This window comes from Heterodontus francisci, chromosome 25 (genome assembly GCF_036365525.1).
Source record: "Heterodontus francisci isolate sHetFra1 chromosome 25, sHetFra1.hap1, whole genome shotgun sequence".
NCBI lineage: Eukaryota > Metazoa > Chordata > Chondrichthyes > Heterodontiformes > Heterodontidae > Heterodontus > Heterodontus francisci.
The window spans coordinates 24,266,127-24,288,771 of record NC_090395.1 but is presented as its reverse complement, the minus strand read 5'-3'; the positions used below and the strand labels follow the sequence as shown (position 1 = coordinate 24,288,771).

Sequence of the window (22,645 nt, the reverse complement as noted above, 5' to 3'; positions counted from 1 at the left end):
AATACTGCCCATTTTAGTCTGTTCAAGCAAGATCCCTGGGGAATACTGTCCTTCCTAGTCTGCTCAAGCATGATCCCTGGAAAATATCATCCATCCCAGTCTTTACAATGCCCTTCCTGACCACTGATGCACAGTGGCAGCTGTGTGTACCATCTAAACGATGCCCTGCAGCAACTCGCCAAGGCTCCTTCAATAGCACCTTCCAAGCCGCGACCTCTACCACCTAGAAGGGCAAGGGCATCAGACGTATGGGAACGCCACCACCTGCAAGTTCCCGTCCAAGCCACACATCATCCTGACTTGGAACTATTTCACCATTCCTTCACTGTCACTGGGTTAAAAACCTGGAACTCCTTTCCTAACGGCACTGTGGGTGCACCTACCCCACATGCAAGAGCAAATAGGGATGGGCTAGCAATGCCCACATCCCAGGAACAAATAAAAAAAGCTTCCCTCTATTCAAGTGTGATCCCTAGGGAATGCAGCCCATCTCAAATTGGTTCTCAAGGGATCTTTCTGGGGAATATTGTCAAAATATTGTTCTTGAGGACATTCCTGAATAGCTTATAGCCTTAGGAATTTTGTCTGGCTCTGACACCAACCAGACCCAAGGCTCCTTGGATGATGAGGCAGGTAGAGAATATGATGAAACAAAAAAAGTGTATGATGCATGTTAGGTGAATTCTACAAGTGAGAACCAGGCCAATACAATAAGTTGAGAGGGGAAGTAAAAAGGAAAATAAGACTGGCAAAGAGAGAATATGAGAATAGAATGTAAATAGTAATAGGGTAGTAAGAGGCAGGTTGGGGCCTATTCAGGTGGTATGTGCTTAGAGGTACAGGGCAAGGCTAGAATACTGCATGAGTACTTTGTATCTGTATTTATTTAGGAAGAGGATGCTGGCAAAATATCAGTGGAAGCAGAGATGGTAGAGGTAATGGCTGAGGTGAACATTGATGGGCAGGATATACTGGAAATTAGAATACAGAGTAAAATTTCAAAATTTGCTGATGATACAAATTTGGAGCCTGCTTTTATACAGTAAATGGCTCCATGACTCAGTGACCTCACTGCTGAGGGCTTACCTGGTCTGGTGCTTTGACTTGTTTTTCTGTCAGGGGGTCGCATTGGTAATAAATGGAGTACATAGTAAGCCCAGTGAACACGGCGCAGATGGCTGTTATCCACAGGCCAATCATGTTGAAGTAGAGAGATCTGAAATAAAGAATGTCTCAGAAACGGCAGCTTCAAGGGACAGGAAGTGAATGTCTCACATATTCTGGGGAGACGTCGTTGCTTCAAACCTGATACATTCATTAAAAAGAAGACAGTACAGGCGTCGAGGGGAAGTAAGCGGGATTCTCAGCCCTGGGCATTTGTATACAGCACCCAGACACCAGTTTCAGAGCTTGTAATAAGTCAATTCTCAGAGGCTGATGTGGAGCTCGTGTGCCAGCCCTGTCCCCTGCCTTCTGTCCTTCAGGTTACACACAGCACAAAGCAGAAATGTTTTTAAAAAGATCCTCATACCAAAGAAACCATAAAAGACTCAAATACAAAAGTAAAATACTGCAGATGCTGGAAATCTGAAATAAAAACAAAAACTGCTGGAAATACTCAGCAGATCTGGCAGCACCTGTGGAGAGAGAAACAGAGTTAAAGTTTCAAATCTGACCTTTGAGCAGAATTTTAATAAAAGTCTCTGACTGGGAACTGCTGAAAGGCCCTGCACACTTGTAATGTTATAAACACCAGATTCATTTTCTGGACTTTGTTATTGCCCCGCTGCTCCCGGCAGTGGGTACGCAGTGTCGGCTGTCCCGCATGTGATGTTCACAGCTGTGCCGCTGCGATTACACGGTAGGTGGCCACTTACCATAATGATACCAATCATGTGGTGGGGTTGGGGGTGGGGGGGGGCTTATATTGGATCAAGTGCTGGTGTCATCTTTAAAAGGTTGCCAGCTCTGCATTTACTCTCCCTGCATTCGAAACCAGTTTGTTGCAGCACCACTTCTTCAGTTTGGTGTCAGTTTGCATCTCAGCAAACATTCGCCCCGGGCATCACTACTAACGTGGCAGATGTCAGAACAAGGGTGGCCCCACTGTTCAGTGATACCTTCCTGCTGATTCTTCTCGAGGATGCAAGGGAAAGGCGGCAGGTCCTCTTCCCCAGCGATGGCAAGAAGAGGTCCTCCCGCCTGACCAAGCAAGCCTGGAAGGAGATCGCAGAGGAGGCCAGCAGCCATGGGTCACCCGTCGTAACTGTTCCAGTGCAGAAGAGGATCAATGACCTCCTATGTTCAGCTAAGGTAAATTGCGCAGTTCCACACAGCTTGCTCACAAGTGTAAAGATACCCGGTTGACACAGCCATCCTAATGATAGGGTCATATTGTAATGATAGCAGATTTTCTGACTGCAGAATTGAGACCAGTCCCCCTCTATCTTAGTCAAGTTTAGACCAATGACAGATAGTCAGTATGAGAGCAGCAACATCCCCCAGGTGCAGAAAAGAGGCCCCATGTTAGCTTTGATGTGTTGTGCAGATGTTTGGAATTTAACAGTAACTGCATTCTTGTTCTTTCAGAAGATGGGATATGAATGGAAAATGGGATTAGAATTGTTAGGTGCTTGATGGCCGGCACAGACACAATGGGCTGAAGGGCCTATTTCTGTGCTGTACAACTCTATGACTATGACTGTATGGCCTGTGATGAAATATAGGTATAATAGGCATAATTAGGTAGAATTTGATATAATTAATACATTATACCCTTCAGAATTAAAGATTGAATAAATGGTCAGTTTTCAAGACTCACTGAAATTCTCTTTAAGGGCAAAGTTAAAAATCCAAGAACATCCCTGTTACAATGGAATGTGTAGCAGAAACCCTTCTAAGGTAAATGAGACATGGGCTGTACTGATAACTATAATCCTAATTAGTTGATAATATTACTGATATGGACAGACTGACTTAAAGAGATGGTACAAAGTACCATCAAAGAAACATCACAGATGATCAATCACAAAATGGAAGGTTACCTACAAAAAACACAGATGCCACGTAAACCCAATTTAACCCCAAAAGGAAACAACAGTTACTGCATAAATTTAATTAAAAATCTTTTAAGTATAAAACACATTTATAAAGTTAAGTCTTAGTGTTACCATTAAACACTACAAACATTTTGACCAGATAAAAGCTCACAACTTCATGAGAAGGGAATTCTCAGCAGATAATTAGTTGGGAATAAGTAGCTAATGATATTACCATAATTGGGAAGAAGTAATGATATTACCATATATAGATAATGAAAGCGGGAAAAACACATGAAAAGGTAACACCTACATTCCATAAGATGAGTTAATAGATTAGTAACAGTATAAAAATGAGAGTTTTGAATCAGAAGTCAGGAGTATTGAAATTCCTCATCAATGTTTCTCAACCTATGGTAAGAACAGCTGACTGCATGACAGGAGAATTCTGCTCTTAACTGAGAGTGTTTTGTCTTGTTAAGGAGGAGGCTTACTCGGGGAATTTAAGGTAACAGTTTACTTTGAATTTTGATGGATATTCTAAGATATTTTGCTGTAACATTGTCAAGGTTGAACTTTTGGATTCTATTTTAGAAATAAGATTATGTTTTACATCTCTTAGTAATCTTTCATATTGTAGTATACTTATCCACTTAAAAGTGAAATGCATGTTAAACTCTTTAATAAATATATAAAAGTTAATAAATTGTCTCATGTAGCATTCTGTATACAACTACAAGAACCCCCTCTCTCTGTCTCTAAGTGGAGAGATGCGTATTGAAGAGAGTTTCCCAGAACCTTACAATGTCTGGGATATTTATGACTTAGCCATAATCATCAAAAATAGGCTCTCCGAAAGATGGTAATATTCTGTTAGTTTTCTTTCTTTGAGGGAAACCTAGTTCAAATCTTTGGACCCAAATAAGTGTCTATAAGAGTTTGTCTGGTTTGAACTAAATTAAAGAAGATTCATAGGGATGTACTCCTGATTTGGTTTAGTCCCTATAAGGGGTTAAAGTCATAAATCATTTCAGGCCCACAACAGCAGGGAGATGTCCAGGACTGATGGTGGGGTGCTTGACCTGCAACCTCGGTCACAGGCCAAAAGGAGGTGCTGGAGTTAGTTGGGAGCACAAGGAAGCACCTGCCATATCGGATGTTGAACTCAGGGTCCTAGTTGAAGAGAGTGATTACTGACAAACACAGAAGGAAATGAAATTACATTTTATATAGAAGCGCAATGTTGGCATATCTGTTCTTCACACTGTATCGTGCAGGATGGTGCTCACAAATGCTTAGAGACAATGATGGGTGCAACGACAATGTCTGAGGACAAGCAAAACTTAGAGGATGCACCGTCCCATGACTCTCCTGCACCTTCCACCAGCGTAGATACGCTCACCTCAGTGGGTATCTGATCAGCATTAAATTCAGGTCACAGGATTAGATTCAGGGAGAGCACCACACACATGCCCAAGCAGCTGGCTGAGACTGAGACAGCCAAGGCCTCTGACAGTGGGAGGACTGTGGGTTTTCAGGCCCGGGCAGAGCCCCAGGCCGATGATAAGCCTCTGGTGTCAACAGCATAGGGCATGCTGGAGTTGTAGGGAAAGATAAGGTACAGCTGGTGGAGATGCCAGAGGCCATGCGTAGCCTTGAGCAGACGATGGAGGAGTCCATCCATGCCATGACTGCTGCCATGTCCCAGGCATGTGAGCATATGGCTTCATCCATCGAGAGGTTAGCAACCCTTATGGAGAGCCACATTCCACAGATGCACCAAGACCTGCAAACCCTCACCTTAGCCATGACTTCAAATCAGCAGTGACAGGGTGAGAGAAGGACCAGGAGCCTGGAGACTGTTCCCGCTCCTTGTCCTTCGCTGGAGAGCAGGAAAGTTCCAACAAGCCTTGAGAGGGAGGAGGAGAGGCTGCGCTGCAGATCTGGGGTCTCCCCTCAGGGTGATTCAAGTGTGGACACGGGTTCCTCAGCTCCTCCGCTAGTGAATCCAGCTCCAGCAGCTGGATAGTACTTCAGTGCAGAAAGCCTTCAGGCAACTGGGCTCTCCAGGTCGCAGACACCCAAAGGACGACTGCCAAAGTCATCCTAGGCCGAGGGGCATTCTCATCAGCAGCCTGCCTCCAGTCCAGCTGCTAGAGCAGGGGCCAGATTGCGTTGGAGCACCCGTAAACGTTATAAAAAGACATCTTGACACACATGAGTATTCATGGGTGAGACAGATTATGTCATGTGTACTTCAATTAAATGTGTTTTCCTGCTAATCATCAGCCTTTATTGTCTGAAAACCACATTCCACCATGGAGTGATTGTGACTCCTACAATCCCATCATAAGCCTTACAGCATTGCCAATGTGACCACTGACATCATTACCATGCCAATATGCATGATGTGTAATTGGATGAATGATGTCACATGGGCAATGGCTCCGTTGTTGCTGCCAGTCATGCTGGAGAGACAAATGTTACGGAGGCAGAAGAGTTGAGGCGACATACATGGTGGTGAGTTTTGTTAGCAAACATATTTATAGAAATTCATGGATTGTGGAAACGCCCAAATCTCTGCCTTGACTCCCTTGTGTGCTGCTCACCATGTCTGGCCTCCATCACTGCTCTCTGATTTTCCATGCGTGCTTGGTCAAGCACCCCACGATCAGTCCTGGACATCTCCTTGTATGCCCTCTATGTCCTCTTCATCAGAGGTTGTCTCCTGCTCCCATACTTCTTCATCTTGCAAGGCCTCCCCCCTCTATAATGCAATGTTGTGCAGAATGCAGCAGACTACAACAATGCATCCAACCCTGTCTGGTACGTACTGTCGGGCTGCACCAGATCTATTGAAGCAGCAGTACCGCATCTTCAGCATAACAAAGGCCTACTCGATGGTCCCTCGCGTGGAGACGTGGCAGGCATTGTTAAGCTCTTCTGCATCATTGGTGGAGTTCCTCACTGGCATCAAAAGCCATGTCATCAATGGATAGCCCTTATCCCCAAGAATCCACCCCTGAAGGTGAGCGGGGGGAGTGAAAAGCAGTGGCACCTGGGACTGGTGGAGTATGTACGAGTCATGGCAGCTGCCCGGGAAGTGGGCAAACACTTGTAGGAAGCGCTTTCTGTGCTCTCACACTAGTTGGACATTAATTGAAAAAGGCCTTTTCTGTTTATGAAGGTGGCTGGTTGATCCTTGGGAGCCTTGATGGCCAAATGCGTGCAGTTGATCACACCTTGGACCTGCGGGAATCCTGCAATGGCCCCAAATCGAATGGCCCTCTCGGCCTGACTCTCGGTCAGTCCTGTAACGGACATTGTTGCCGGCCCTCCTGAACAGAGCATCAGTCACCTCCTTGATGCAGCGGTGCACTGCGGATTGAAAGACCCTACATATGTCGCCAGTGGATCCCTGGAATGATCCAGAGGTGTAAATGTTTATGACCACAGTAATTTTGAGGGCCACAGGCACAGGGTGACCACCAAAACCCATTGGTTGCAAATCATTATTCAGCAGTGTGCAGAGCTGTGTGGCGGCCTCTCTGGACATCTGCAGTCATCTCTGGCACTGGCGCTCCGACATCTACTGGCATGTCATCCGAGTCCTATAGACTCGCGGGCATATTTGGGCTTTTCTTCGCCTTGGTGGCTGCTGCTGCTCACGTCCAGGAGCTTCTTGAGCTGCACCTGCCTGCGATGGAGATGTCTCAGCACAGCAAGGGGATGCGGGAAAACAGGGTGAATCGTACCCAGTTCCGAAGAAGGGTCACTGACCCGAAACATTAACTCTGCTTCTCTTTCCACAGATGCTGCCAGACCTGCTGAGTGGTTCGAGCATTTCTTGTTTTTATTTGAATCATACCCATCTCTATTCTCCTTGAACTTCTGATTCCTTCAACAAGTCAATTTCACCTATCTGGGCAGAGATTTGTGTGAATATCTGCTTCGGCAGTATTCTGGCATGAGCTCTATGGTATGGCTTGATGTTGCCCTCAACTTGTAAATAAGTGCAAGTTATCATGATCATCAAAATACCATTAGAGTTGCCTGCGCTGAACCCCCGACAAAAACAACCTATACAGTTTCTCAGTTCTGCACCCCACAAATAGTGTTTCCACTTGAAGAGTTCCAACAGTATCCTTGTACAGTCCACCCTTCCCATCCCCCAATCAGTATCCACTTGCAGAGCTCCTCCCACCCCTTCACAGCTACAGATTAACCTTAGTGGCAATGTCCGATGTTAAAACAAATTCCACAAGATAACAAGGCATAACTTCCCTAACCTTTGCAGACACCGATGATTCTCGTCGCGGTGGCACCAGCTTTTCAGAGACGGTAAAGTGAAGGCACGTTAGTGCCGCACGTCATGCAGAAGATTGCGAACGGCTGCTAAGATCACAGCAAACTAGATACTAATTAATGCAAAACGCTATTCAAGATATTTAAAGTACGGTTCCGTCGTAGAGCAGCGGAGCTGATGCCGCAGAACATTGCTGCATCCGAGAAAATCGGAACCCAGCGTTATGGCATCGGGTTCTATGGTGGACGAAGCTGCACCGATTCTCCGACATACCACGGCCCCCCACCCTCCCTCCATACCGAGCACAAAATCCAGCCCAAGGTATGTTGTGCCTAGATCAATCAAATCAGTGAGTCCTGTTCAGTATGTGTGTTGTGTGTAGATTTATCACAACATTGAGTCCTGATCTATCCCTCAACATATTTATGAATTCATAACATAAGCCTTGAGTGGCACAATTGTATCAATTTTTGGGCTGGTATTTGCAGCATCTCCTGCAGTGTATTACAAACAGGATGGAGTTTGCGGCAGGAGGGGAGGAGGTGTGCTGTGGTGGGTGAATATGTGGAGATTGTGAGCAACACAGGGTGTGTTTGTTTATTTGTAGGGCCTGTGACATAGCCACTAGTTACAGCTCAAGCTCCCCAGGCACTGTGGCCTGCATTTTATTTTGCCTCTGCCGTAATCAGCTGCAACTGTCAAAGATGTTTTACTCCGTGGATCCGCCGCAATATTATACACAGCGGCTCATTTACATGGCCGGGGCAAACTACCCACCCCGACGACGTGGAGGGGGGCGGGCGGTCTGCCCCGACGACGTGGAGGGGGGCGGGCGGTCTGCCCCGACGACGTGGAGGGGGGCGGGCGGTCTGTCACTGGCAACGCCATCTGGCGCCACTTCACAGGCACTAACGCCATCTTTAAAGGGCTTCAAGCCGTTCCATTGAATTTGAATGTTTAAAGTTATAGGCATTATAAATTTAAAGTAAAAAAATTTAATAAAAGTTTCAAGCCCCTCTCCCACCCCCCCAATGACTAAACAATTTATTACTTGCCCTCTGCCCCCCCAAAAAGAACTTACCCTGCGATCCCGACCTTCCCCCCCCCATAGGTTTATAAACTATGAACTTTACCCCTTTTGACCACCCTCTAGACCAATCAAAAAGGTTTCATCCCGATCCCCCCCCCCCCCCCCCCACCCGCCACACCCTGAAAACGGACCTCCTCCCCCCTCCCCACCAGTGTCCCGCATCGGATCTCCGGAGAGTGATCCGAAGGTATGGGAATCCCAGCAACCGACCAGAATATCGCAGCAGAACGGCTGGTGAGACCAGGTAAGTAATTAATGCGTTCATTAACATTAATTAACATATTAAGACGGCGGTCCCATCGCTGAGTGGCGGAGGGGCTGCCACGAGGCCTTGCCGCCGCTGGCATCATGGGGCCTGGCCTTCCTGGCATTGAGGGCGGCAGGACCCTCTTGGAGGCAGTTTGCGGGCCACCCCCCCGCCACAACCCCTGACGTCAGGGGACTGGTAAAATGCACCCTGTGCCTCACATTCCAATAGACCCAGGCAACTGCGGAGCTGGTACTTACAGTTTAGCCTCACATTGATTTATACAAGCGATGTATCGTTGGACCTGAGATTGATTGATTCCATAAATTGCTGTCCACATAAAACTCCCACCAAAAACAATCGTCCAGAAGGTGTGTCTTCTTAATGGATCTGGGTCAAAGCTGGGAAGAAACAAGGACAGAGTGGTGATGAGCCATTGCCAGGAATTGCTTTAGGCTTTTTTTTTTATATGCTTTTATAGGATGTTAGTGTTGCTATCAAGACTGGCATTTGTTGCCCATCCTTAATTGCCCTTAAGAAGGTGGTGGTGAACTGCCGTCTTGAAACTCTGCAATCCATCTGGTGCGGGTACACAGTGCTGTTAGGAAGGAAAGTTCCAGGATTTTGACCCAGTGACAATGAAGGAACGGCAATATATTTCCAAGTCAGGATGGTGTGTGGCTTGGAGGGGAACTTGCAGGTGGTGGTGTTCCCATGCATCTGCTGCCCTTGTCCTTCTAGGTGGTAGAGGTCACAGGTTTGGAAGGCGCTGTCGAAGGAGCCTTGGTGAGTTGCTGCAGTGCATCTTTTAAATGGTATACACTGCTGCCACTGTGCGCCGGTGGTGGAGGGAGTGAATGTTGCAGGTGGTGGATGTGGTGCCAAACAAGCAGGCTGCTTTGTCCTGGATGATGTTGAGCTTCTTGAGTGTTGTTGGAACTGCACCTATCCACAGATGAAAGGGATGGACTCCTGAGGACAAGACACCCCATAATAGGGTGGTACAGGCATTATGGAGGGAGTGTGGCAGAGGCAGTGAGTGCCACCTCTTCAACCCCACAAAGTGCTACTCACTCCAGGTAGGGATTCAATGCCCTCACAAGTGGACCTAGGTAAGTGAAGGCATTGCTTCCCAGGCATATCCTATAAGAATGATCAGTGGTATGACCTCCCACCCCCCCCTCACTCACCTCTTGTACCTTGTCTGTCACTAACTGGGTGAAAAGACACCTGCTCTATTCACAGGAAACCATTAGCGTCAACAATGCACCACTTTATCTCCAAACTATTGGTTAAACTCATGTTCCCCATTGTAAGTGTTGAAGAGCTGCTTGAAGGAAGCCTGCACCTGCAAGCATTGTAATCCTGGGATGATATAGACACCTGGGAGAAGATGAGTGTAAATGTCACTCTGCTCCCTTAATCACTGTGCTGCCTCCTTCAGCAACTGGAAGGTGCCTGTCTCAAAGGTCCAGCACACACTGCAGGCACTAAGATACCTACAACTGCCTCAAACTTTCTCCCCATTCTGCCAGTGCTGAAGCCTGAAAGCGGGTAGGATCTCCAACAGGATGAGCCTGGTCCATATTATAGTCTGGGACAGGAATGACCATCTCCAATAATAAAAGCAAAATACTGTAGATGCTGGAAATCTGAAATAAAAACAAGAAATGCTGGAAATACTCAGCAGGTCTGGCAGCATCTGTGGAGAGAGAAGCAGAGTTAACGTTTCAGGTCAGTGACCCTTCATCAGAACTGGCAAAGTTAGAAATGTAATAGATTTTAAGCAAGTAAAGCAAGGGTGGGGCAAGAGATAACAAAAGGGAAGATGTTGATAGGACAGGGTCACAGAGAATAACTGACCAGAAGGTCATGGAGCAAAGGCAAATGGTATGTTACTAGTGTGGTGAAAGACAAAGTGTCAGTGCAGAGAGGGTATTAATGGACAGAAAAATGAACAGCCCTGGGCCAGAGCACAAACATGAAAAAAAGCAGTGGGCAGGCACATGGTAAGAAAAATGAATGATGAAACAAACTAAAATAAAAAAAAGAAAAAATAACTGAAAATAAAAAAGGGGGGGCTGTCATGCTCTGAAATTATTGAACTCAATGTTCAGTCCGGCAGGCTGTCGCGTGCCTAATCGGTAAATGAGATGCTGTTCCTCGAGCTTGCATTGATGTTCACTGGAACACTGCAGCAATCCCAGGACCAATATGTGGGCATGAGAGCAGGGGCGGGGTTGGGGGGGTGGGGTGGGGGGGTGTTGAAATGGCAAGCAACCAGAAGCTCGGGGTCCTGCTTTCAGACTGAGCGGAGGTGTTCTGCAAAACAGTCACCCAATCTGCATTTGGTCTCCACAATGTAGAGGAGACCACATTGTGAGTAGCGGATACAGTATACTACATTGAAAGAAGTACAAGTAAATCGCTGCTTCACCTGAAAGGAGTGTTTGGCTCCTTGGATAGTGAGGAGAGAGGAGGTAAAAGTGCAGGTATTACACCTCCTGTGATTGCATGGGAAGATGCTGTGGGAAGGGGATAAGGGGTTGGGAATAATGGAGGAGTGGACGAGGGTGTCACAGAGGGAATGGAACGATCCCTTTGGAATGCTGACAGGGGAAGGGAGGGGAAGATGCGTTTGGCAGTGGCATCACGTAGGAGGTGGCAGAAATGGCAGAGGATGATCCTTTGGATGTGGAGGCTGATGGGGTGGAAAGTGAGGACAAGGGGAACCCTGTCACGGTTCTGGGAGGAAGAGGAAGGGGTGAGGGTGGAGGTGCGGGAAATGGGCCGGACACGCTTGAGGGCCCTGTCACCCACAGTGGGGGGGAATCCTCGGTTGAGGAAAAAGGAAAGCATATCAGAAGCACTGTCTTGGAAAGTTGCATCAGAGCAGATGCATCAAAGATGGAGAAACTGGGAGAATGGAATTGAGTCCTTACAAGAGGCACGATGTGAGGAAGTGTAGTCAAGGTAGCTGTGGGAGTCAGTGGGCTTATAATGAATATTAGTAGTAAGCCTATCCCCTAAGCTGGGGTAGGATGTTAGTGTTGGGCAGTGGCCATTTTCCTGCCTTTTAAGCCAAGTATCAACAACAGTATAGCTTTAATGTAATAAAATGTCCCAAGGTGCTTCACAGGAGTGTTATCAGACAAAATTTGACACCATGCCAAATAAGGCGAAATTAGGACAAGAGATAGGTTTTAAGGAGGGTCTTGAAGGAGCTGGGGGGTGGGGGGTGCGAGGTTTAGGAAGGGCATTCCAGTACTTGGGGCCTAGGCAGCTGAAGGCACAGCCGCCAACTGCATGATAAAGAAAATCGAGCATGCTCAAGAAGCTAGAATTCAAAGAGCGTGAGGTGTTTAGAGGGTTGTAGAGCTTGAGGACGTTACAGAGATAGGAAGGGATAAGGCCAGGAAATGATTTGAAAGCAAGGATGAGAATTTTAAATCTGAGGCATTGCTGGACTGGGAGCCAATGTAGGTCAATGAGTTCAGGATAGTAGATAGGTGGCCATCCAGAAGAGTAGGAAGACACAGGAAGTGCAGGAGTCTTTAGGAGTGCCACTCTCAAACCGGTACTCAGCTGGGAGTGACAGTACCCTGAAGGAGTACAGTCCAGACCTTGGCACCAATGGGAAAGGGACTGCATGTGGGGTGGGGGGGAAAAAGAAACACTGAGAAATGCAGTTGTTGCAGGAGATTCCATAATTAGGGGGACAGACAAGCATTTCTGTAATCATCATTGAGAGTCCTGCATGGTGTGCTGCCTCCCTGGTGCCAGGGTGAAGGACATCATGGAGAGGGTGGAAAATATTCTGCAGGGGGAAGAGAGTGAGCCAGAAGTTGCAGTACAGGTCAGTAGCAATGCCTTACAGAGAGAGGTATTGAGGGCTTATGGTCAAACTTTCAGGAGTTAAGGAGGAAGTTAAAGAGTAGGACCTCGAAAGTAGTAATCTCTGGATTACTCCCAGTGCCACGCGCCAGTGAGAGTAGAACTATAAAGATAGGGAGGATCAATGTGTGTCTTGAGGCATGGTGCAGGAGTCAGGGCTTCAGACTTTTGGGACATTAGAACCAGTTCTGAGGCAGGAAGCACTTATTCAAAAGGGACGGGTTACACCTCAACTGGACTGGGAGCAATGCCCTCACAGGGAGGTTCACTAGTATGGTTTGGAAGGGTTAAAACTAAACTGGCAGGGGGTGGATGGGCACCAGCATATAGAAGTAGAAAAGAGGAATAAGGTGCATAAAGGAGTGAGAGTGGTGGATAGTACTAGAGAAGCAATAGTACCATATTAGATAGGAGCAGACTAAGAAGGACTACAAGAAATACAAAGACAGGTTTAGAACCATGTATGTAAACACAAAAGGTGTGGTGAGTAAGGTTGATGAGCTCCAAGTACAAATAGCCTTGTGGGAATATGATGCAGTGGCAATAACAGAAACATGGCTTAAAAATGATGAACACTGGGTGCTTAATATCCATGGATACAAAGTGTTCAGAAAAGATAGGGCAGGAGAATAGGGAGGTTACATACTGATTAGGGAAGACATTGTAGTGTTGGAAAGAGAGGACTTGAGGAGGCAAGACAGAATCCATTTTGTTAGGGCTGAGAAGCAAACAGGGCATGATCACACTATTGAGGGTATTCTATAGGCCTCCAAATAGTGAGAAAGAGATAGAGGAGCAAATCTGCAGGGAAGTCAGATGTGCAAGAAATATAGAGTGGTGATATTGGGGGACTTTAATTACCCAAATATTAATTGGCATAATGTTAAGGTAAAGAGAAAGGAAGGGGAGGAATTTCTGAAATATGTTTAGAACTTCCTTGACCAATATATTTTTGGTCCAGCTAGGAAGGATACATTGCTGGATCTGGTGCTGGGGAATGAGGTGGGCCAAGTGGATCAAGTGTCTGTGGGGGAATATAATGATCACTCTTACCCAAGTATCATAGAATTTAGATCGGTAATAGAGAAGAACAAGGGACAATCAAAAATAGAACTTCTTGAGGACTAATTTCAATGGGATGAGAAGGAATGTAGCCAAGGTAAAATGGAATCAAAGTTTGACAGGAAAAACTGTAATGGAACAATTGTTGAGCGTTAAGGAGGAGATGTTTCAGGTACAGACTAGGTTCATTCCAACAAGACGGAAAGTCAGGAAAACCAAAGCCAGAACTCCTTAGATGGTGGGGGAGATAGAGAATGCAATGAAACAAAAAGAAGAGGGAGTATGATGCATGTTAGGTGAATTCTTCAAGCAAGAACCAGGCCAAATACAATAAGTTGAGAGGGGAAGTGAAGAGGAAAATAAGACTGGCAAAGAGAGACTATGAGAACAGAGTGGCAGTTAACATGAAAAGGGAACCCAAAAATCATCTACTGGCATGTAAATAGTAAGTAGGTAGTAAGAGGTAGAGTGGGGCCTGTTAAAGACAAAGAAGGTGATATATCTTAGAGTCTCAGGGCAAGGTTAGAATACTTAATGAGTACTTTGTGTTGGTGCTTACTAAGGAAGATGATGACAAAATATCAGTAGAAGTAGAGATCGTAGAGGTAATGGATGGGGTGAAAATTGATAGGCAAGATGTACTGGAAAGGCTGACTATGCTAAGAGTGGATAAGTTGCCTGGGCCTAAGGCTTGCATCCCAGGTTGCTAAGGCAAGTGGGAGTGAAGATAGTCCACAATCTTCCCTTGATACAGGGGAGGTGCCAGAGGATTGGAAAGTAGCAAATGTGACACCCTTGTTCAAGAAAGGGTGTAAGGACATTCCTAGGAACTACAGGCTTGGAAGTTTATCATCTGTGGTGGGTAAAGTTTTGGAAACAATAATCAAAGAAAAAATTAATAGGCACTTGGAGAGGTTTGAGTTAATTAAGGAGAGCCAATATGGATTTATAAAAGGCAGATCATGTTTGACTAATCTAATTGAATTTTTTGATGAGGTAATGGAGAAGGTTGATGAAGAGAATGCATATGAATTTTAACAAAGCATTTGACAAAGTACCACGTAAAAGGCTGGTTAACAAAATTGAGGCTCATGGAAAAGGAGGGTCAGTGTCAGCTTGGATAGAAAACTGACTTAAGGTCAAAAAGCATCGGATCGTGGTAAATGGTTGGAGGATGGTAGACAGTGGTATTCCCCAAGGGTCAGTGCTAGGACTACTGTTTTTTTTGATATATAAATGACTTAAATATTAGAATACAGAGTAAATTTTCAAAATTAGACAATGATACCAAACTTATAAATGGTGCAACCAGCAAGGATGATACCGATCGACTGCAACAGGACAGATAGGTTAACAGAATGGACAGCCAAGTGACAGATGGAATTTAATACTGAGAAGTGTGAGGTGATGCATTTTGGCAGAAGGGATATGGAGGGGCAAATAGACTTAGTGGTTGGAATTTAATACACCCTCCTTGGGGCAGACTGGGAGGGGGTGGGGGGGGCGAGCTGTAAAATCTGTTGGGATGGCAGGGGTGCCATGTCCGTCATCTACCCTCCTCACTGGTATCTTACCAGCAGCAGGTGAGGTGGCAGGCAGCCGGCACGCCCCTACGTACCAGAGGATTGGAGATCTGCAAACATTGTACCATTGTTTAAAAAGGGTGCGAGGGATAGGCCAAATAATTATACGCTGGTCAGTCTGACTTTGATGGTGGGTAAATTATTAGAATCAATTCTGACAGACAGGATAAACTACCACTTAGAAAGGCACGGATTAATCAGGGATAGTTAGCATGAATTTGTTAATGGAAGGTCATGTCTTACTTAATTTAATTTTTTGACAAAGTAACTCGGAGGAATGATGAGGGTAGTGCAGTGGATGTGGTCTACATGGATTTTAGTATGGCATTTGACAAGGTCCCACATGGCAGACTGGTCAGAAAGAAAAAGCCCATGAGATACAGGGGAATGTGGCAGGTTGGATCCAAAATTGGCTCAGAGACAGGAAACAAAAGGTAGTGGTCGACAGATGTTTTTGTGAATGGAAATGGTTTCCAGTGGCGTTCCACAGGGCTCAGTGTTGGGTCCCTTGCTGTTTGTAGTATATATCCGTGATTTGGACTTAAATGTGGGAGGTATGATTGGGAAATTTGCAGATGCCTCAAAATATTGGCCATGTCGTTGATAGTGAAGAGGATAGCCGTAGACTCCGGAATGATAGTGGTTTGGTTGAGTGGGAGGAAAAGTGGCAAATGGAATTCAATCCAGAGAAGTGTGAGGTAATGTATTGGGGAGGATAAACAAAGTGAGGAAATACACAATAAACGGGAGGATATTGAGAAGGGTAGAGGAAGTGAGAGACCTTGGAGTGCATGTCTACAGATCCCTGAAGATGGCAGGACAGGTAGATAAAGTGGTGAAGAAGGCATATGGAATGCTTTCCTTTATTGGCTGAGGTATAGAATACAAAAGCAGGGATGTAATGCTGGAACTGTATGAAACACTGGTTAGGCCACAGCTGGAGTATTGTGTACAGTTTTGGTCACCACATTACAGAAAGGACATAATTGCTCTGGAGAGAGTACAGAGGAGATTTACAGGAATGTTGCCAGGGCTTGAAAGTTGCAGCTATGAGGAAAGATTGGATTGGCTAGGGTTGTTTTCCTTAGAACAGAGGCGGCTGAGGGGTGACTTAATTGAGGTGTACAAAATTACGAGGGACCTAGATAGAGTAGACAGGAAGGACCTGTTTCCCCTAGCGGAGAGGTCAATTACCAGGGGGCACAGATTTAAGGTGATGGGTAGAAGGATTAGAAGAGGAAAACTTTTTCACCCAGAGGGTGGTGGGTGTCTGGAATTCACTGCCAGGAATGGTGGCTGAGGCAGAAACCCTCAATTCATTTAAAAGATACCTGGACATGCACCTGAAGTGCTGTAACCTGCAAGGCTATGGACCAGGTGCTAGAAGGTGGGATTAGATTCAGTGTCTAGTTCCTTTCTGCTGGAGCAGACACGATGGGCTGAATGGCCTCCTTCTGTTATGTAACTTTTCTATGGTTCTAATTGAGGCCCTTAAGTGGTCAATTAATGGCCTCTTCCTGCAGCCACTGGCATTTTACCAACAGCGGATAGTCACTTCACTACTTGGGGAGGCTGCTCACTAATAGCTGGCAGCTTACTTGCAGGATAGAAGAGGGACCCTCATGATTGGGCATCTAGTGCCTCATGGAAACCCCCCCCCAGTGGCATGGGTTGCCCCTGCTAGAACAAATCCCTCTGCCCTCTCGATCGACCACCCCTCATGTTCTGGTCACTACACTTTAGGAAGGATGTGAGGTTACAAGAGAGGGTACAGAGGACATTTACCAGAATAGTTCCAAGAATGAGGGATTTTAGCTACAAGGTTAAGTTGGAGAAGCTGGGGTTGTTCTCCTTGGAGCAAAGTTTGAGGGGAGATTTGATAGAGGTGTAGAAGATTATGACAGGGTTAGATAAGATAGACAAAGAAAAGCTGTTCCCATTAGCTGATGGTACAAGGACTTCTTTCTTCTTTCTTTTCTTTTGGGCCTCCTTATCTCGAGAGACAATGGATACGCGCCTGGAGGTGGTCAGTGGTTTGTGAAGCAGCGCCTGGAGTGGCTATAGAGGCCAATTCTGGAGTGACAGGCTCTTCCACAGGTGCTGCAGAGAAATTTGTTTGTTGGGGCTGTTGCACAGTTGGCTCTCCCCTTGCGCCTCTGTCTTTTTTCCTGCCAACTACTAAGTCTCTTCGACTCGCCACAATTTAGCCCTGTCTTTATGGCTGCCCGCCAGCTCTGGCGAATGCTGGCAACTGACTCCCACGACTTGTGATCAATGTCACACGATTTCATGTCGCGTTTGCAGACGTCTTTATAACGGAGACATGGACGGCCGGTGGGTCTGATACCAGTGGCGAGCTCGCTGTACAATGTGTCTTTGGGGATCCTGCCATCTTCCATGCGGCTCACATGGCCAAGCCATCTCAAGCGCCGCTGACTCAGTAGTGTGTATAAGCTGGGGGTGTTGGCCGCTTCAAGGACTTCTGTGTTGGAGATATAGTCCTGCCACCTGATGCCAAGTATTCTCCGAAGGCAGCGAAGATGGAATGAATTGAGACGTCGCTCTTGGCTGGCATACGTTGTCCAGGCCTCGCTGCCGTAGAGCAAGGTACTGAGGACACAGGCCTGATACACTCGGACTTTTGTGTTCCGTGTCAGTGCGCCATTTTCCCACACTCTCTTGGTACAAGGACTAGGGGACACAGATTTAAGGTTTGAGGCAAGAGATACGGGTGGATGCAAGGAAGAACATTTCGACGCAGCGTGTGGTAATAACCTGGAATTCTCTGCCTACAAGGCTAGTGGAAATGAAGGCTTTCAAATGATTTCAAAAGGAAATTGGATGGCACTTGGGGGAAATAAAACTGCAGGTCTATGGGAATAGAATAGGGGAACGGGACTGACTGGATTGCTCTACAGAGAGCATGGACTTGATGGACCAAATGGCCTCCTTCTCAGCCGTAATGACTCTGACTTGATGAACACAGTTATATACAGTTAAAAACCTTGCATTCTGGGTAACCATATGAAAAAATGATTCTTGGATGAGGCATTAGAGGGCTGAAGCTGCAGCACATGTAGGATGTATCCCAGCAAGTGTGACTTTAGTGGGAAGGAAGGGAAAGGGGAAATAATTATAACAGCACAATATCATAGTGGTATTCCTATCTGACGTTTGCATGAGAAAATATTCACATCAACACCTCTGCACCTTATCCAACACAGGGACCAATTCCAAAATCAAAGTTCATTTAGTCATCAAGAAAGATGCTGTGAGGAGACTCCGCTCTTATCCTGAACAATTTGCAAACAGGGCAGGTCTAATTTAGTGCAATAGCTCTTCTAACAATCTAAAGTAAAGTATAGCTTGACAACTATTCTCCCTGGCTTTATATCAGGTGCTGCGATTCCATTCCATGTATTCATTAAACTTTGTGTAACAAAGAACTTTTTCACATCAGTTCTAAAGTAGACCAATGAGTTCTTATTCTGTTGTCATGATTCAGTTTGCAGCAGGGTTCTCGCTTTCTCTTTTCCGACACGGTTTAATATTTTAGGCCTCTCTATGAAGTTCCCTCTCAGCCATCTCCTTTCAAGGTAGCTGAAACACTGGGCTGGATTTTAACAAGCCCTCGACATTGTGACCTGGGGGGTGAGGGGGGGGGGCCTGAAGATAGTTCCGGATGAGGCCCGCCATGGACCTCAAAGCCGGCAGGGCCCAGTCTGATCCTCCCGGTGGCGGCCAGGCTCCATGGTGGGCCCCCCACCACTAGGTGATGGGAACACAATTTAAATATACAACTCAATAGAATTAATAAATTTGAATAGGTGAAGGGTAGAACCAACAAATCCAGGGAACCCTGGATGTCAAGGGATATAGAGGATTGGATCAGGAAAAAAGGAGGCTTATGGCAGATTCAGAGTGCTGAAAACAGTGGAGGGCCTGGAGGAGTATAGAAAGTGTTGGGGGTGGGGGGGGCTACTTAGAAAAGTAATTAGGAGATTGAAGAGGGGACATGAAAAAACACTGGTGGACAAGACAAAGGGAAATCCTAAGGCATTTTATAAGTATATTAAGGGCAAGAGGATAACCAGGGAAAGAGTGGGGCCCATTAGGGACCAAAGTTCCAATCTGTGTATGGAGCAGAAGGACATAGGTGAGGTTTTAAATGATTACTTTTCACCTGTGTTCACTATGGAGAAGGATGATGTAAGTGTAGAGATCAGGGAGGAGGATTGTGATATACTTGAACATATTAGCATTGAAAGGGAGGAAGTATTAGCTGTTTTAGCAGCTAATAGTTTAAAAGTGGATAAATCCCCAGACCCAGATGAGATGTATCCCAGGCTGCTATGTGAGGCAAGGGAGGAGATAGCAGGGGCTCTGACACAAATTTTCAAATCCTCTCTGGCCACAGGAGAGGTACCAGAGGATTGGAGGACAGCGAATGTGGTACTTTTATTTAAGAAGGGGAGCAGGGATAAACCAGGTAATTACAGGCCAGTGAGTCTAACATCAGTGGTTGGGAAACTATTGGAAAAAATTCTGAGGGACAGGATTAATCTCCACTTGGAGAGGCAGGGATTAATCAGGGATAATCAGCATGGCTTTGTGAGGGGGAGATCGTGTCTAACTGACTGAATTTTTTGAGGTGGTGACTAGACGTGTAGATGAGGGTAAAGCAGTTGATGTCGTCTACATGGACTTCAGTAAGGCTTTTGATCAGGACCCGCATGGGAGATTGGTTAAGAAGGTAAGAGCCCATGGGATCCAGGGCAATTTGGCAAATTAAATCTAAATTGGCTGAGTGGCAGGAGACAGCAATGGTCGAGGGTTGTTTTTGCAATTGGAAGCCTGTGACCAGTGGTGTACCACAGGGATTGGTGCTGGAACCCTTGCTGTTTGTAGTATACATTAATGATTTAGACATGAATATAGGAGGTATGGTCAGTAAGTTCGCAGATGATACGAAAATTGGTTGTGTCATAATTAGTGAGGAGGAAAGCCTTAGATTACAGGACGATATAGATGGGCTGGTAAGATGGGCGGAGCAGTGGCAAATGGAATTTAATCCTGAGAAGTGTGAGGTGATGCTTTTTGGGAGGACTAACAAGGCAAGGGAATATACAATGGATTGTAGGACCATAGGAAGTACAGAGGGTCAGAGGGACCTTGGTGTACTTGTCCATAGATCACTGAAGGCAGCAGCACACACAGGTAGATAAGGTGGTCAGGAAGGCATATGGGATACTTGCCTTTATTAGCCGAGGCATAGAATATAAGAGCAGGGAGGATATGATGGAGTGTATAAAACGCTAGTTAGGCCACAGCTGGAGTACCGAGTACAGTTTTGGGCACCACACTATAGGAAGGATGTGATTGCACTGGAGAGGGTGCAGAGGAGATTCACCAGGATGTTGCCTGGCAAGAGCATTTCAGTTATGAAGAGAGACTGGATAGGCTAGGGTTGTTTTCCTTAGAGCACAGAAGGCTGAGGGGAGATATGATTGAGGTATACAAAATTATGAGGGGCATAGATAGTAAGAAACGTTTTCCCTTAACGGAGGGGTCAATAACCAGGGGACATAGATTTAAGGTAAGGGCAGGAGGTTTAGAGGGGATTTGAGGAAAAATGTTTTCACCCAGAGGGTGGTTGGAATCTAGAACACACTGCCTGAAGAGGTGGTAGAGGCAGGAACTCTCACAACATTTAAGAAGTATTTAAATGAGCACTTGAAATGCCACAGCATACAAGGCTACAGGCCAAGTGCTGGGAAATGGGATTAGAATAGTTAGGTGCTTGATGGCCAGCACAGACACGATGGGCTGAAGGGCCTGTTTCTGTGCTATATAACTCTATGACTCTATGAATACACTTACCTCCAATCTTGAGAGCCTGCCGTGAACTTTAGCGCGGCAGCCGGCATTCCCTTGCTTTCAGATCCCTGTCCAGGGAAATGCGGTGCTACACTGGTGGGGAGGGGGGGGTGGAGTCAAGTATACATAATGGGTGTAGGGGATTGTGGAAAGGGTTGAATCTTAACCTTTGTGCACTTTGTGGGGGGGAGGGTAAGGTCAGATGTAAAAGGTAAGTGTTTTGGAGAGAAAGGGCAAACAGTTATTGTAATTGTTTTGGGGGGGGGGGGTGTGGGAAAGGGGCATAAGAAATGTATTTATTTAATTTTGGGGGAATCTTTCTTTATAAAATATGCCAGCAGGGCTGGCTACCCTTTAAAAATGGCACCAGCACCTGCGTATAGGCAAATTATGCCATTTCAGGGATGGCAGCCTGCGCCCCTCCACAGGAATTGTTGGGGGGGAGTGGGAGGCGGGCTGCCAGCTGTTTAAATGAGCCGCCGTGCTTCAGATTGCGGCACCTCCGGGTCGGCAATTTTTGAGCTTGATGCCAATATTGGCGGTAGGCCCTTACTAAGGTCAGGTAAGTCTGATAACTGTGTAGAGTGGATTACAGAGTCTGAGACGCACGTAGTGGAGACTGAGTTATACAGCAAGGTAGACACTGGAAATTGGAATGTAGTTTTGAGAGTTAGATATCCAGAGTCTCTAGCAGGATTTTCAAATCAGAGTTGGGAATCCTACGCCCAGATAATTTCCGGCTCTCAACCCTGCGCTGCAACTATGTTGCTCATGTGATGCTATCTTTAAATGTAAATGCCCTAATTGGGCTGGAGGTAAGGGCCTAGCAGATGAGACCAGGCAGCACCTCAAAAGGCCAGCAGCCTCAGTGGGCACAAAAGTGGCCAAATTGGCCAAATAGAAGGCAAAGCGCAAGAGCCCCCAGCTCCCAAAATTTTTCATCATCAATACTTTGAGCCAAACAGTTGTGCGCCAATGTGCACCAGACTGTTTAGGTTTAGTGATGCAGTCATTGAAAATTGCCTTCTTCCTCTCTCTGGCTCATTAACAACCTTCTCAAGGAGTTTAATGGGCCATCAGTTGGAGGCAAGTGGGTTCCCCTTTCCCCTCTTCTTGCCTTCCCTTTGAAATTTGCCTCACATTTCAGAGATGGCAGGGTCCAGAGCCACCCTCCAGGAAACGCAGTTTTTAAACTGCACTTGCACTCCTTCCTGACCCCATTAGCAATTGAAAATCCTGGCCTCTGAGTCATGGGAACCATGAGAATCTTATTTTGCAAACTTCTACCCAAAAGTATATCTTAATTCCAGATTTATAAAGAATATCCTTCACTGTGCCGCTGTGACCTCTCACCTCCCACCCTGTCCATCCTCATGGCTAGGCTTGGTTCAGGTTGTGTTCAGTTGTGACTGGTTCTGTGCTATAGGTGCGTCTTTGGGTTGCCTAAGCTTCCTGCCTGAAGCAACAATGGCACCATGTGTTCAGCCAATACACGGGGGTTATCTGATCTCGAGACCAGCTAGGTTCCGCCGAGGTCAAATCCAGTGT

General features: G+C 46.2%; 1 protein-coding gene across 1 annotated transcript in view; it reads right to left on the bottom strand.

The window, feature by feature from the left end:
• Positions 1–22,645, bottom strand: part of slc5a8l (solute carrier family 5 member 8, like) — a 109,819-nt gene that overhangs the window by 53,179 nt on the left and 33,995 nt on the right. The window contains exons 6-7 of the mRNA XM_068057631.1: positions 8,942–9,082; positions 1,087–1,216 (exon numbers count right to left, since the gene is read on the bottom strand). Of these exons, the coding sequence (XP_067913732.1) occupies positions 1,087–1,216; positions 8,942–9,082 (271 nt within the window). The remainder of the gene's footprint in view (positions 1–1,086; positions 1,217–8,941; positions 9,083–22,645) is intronic.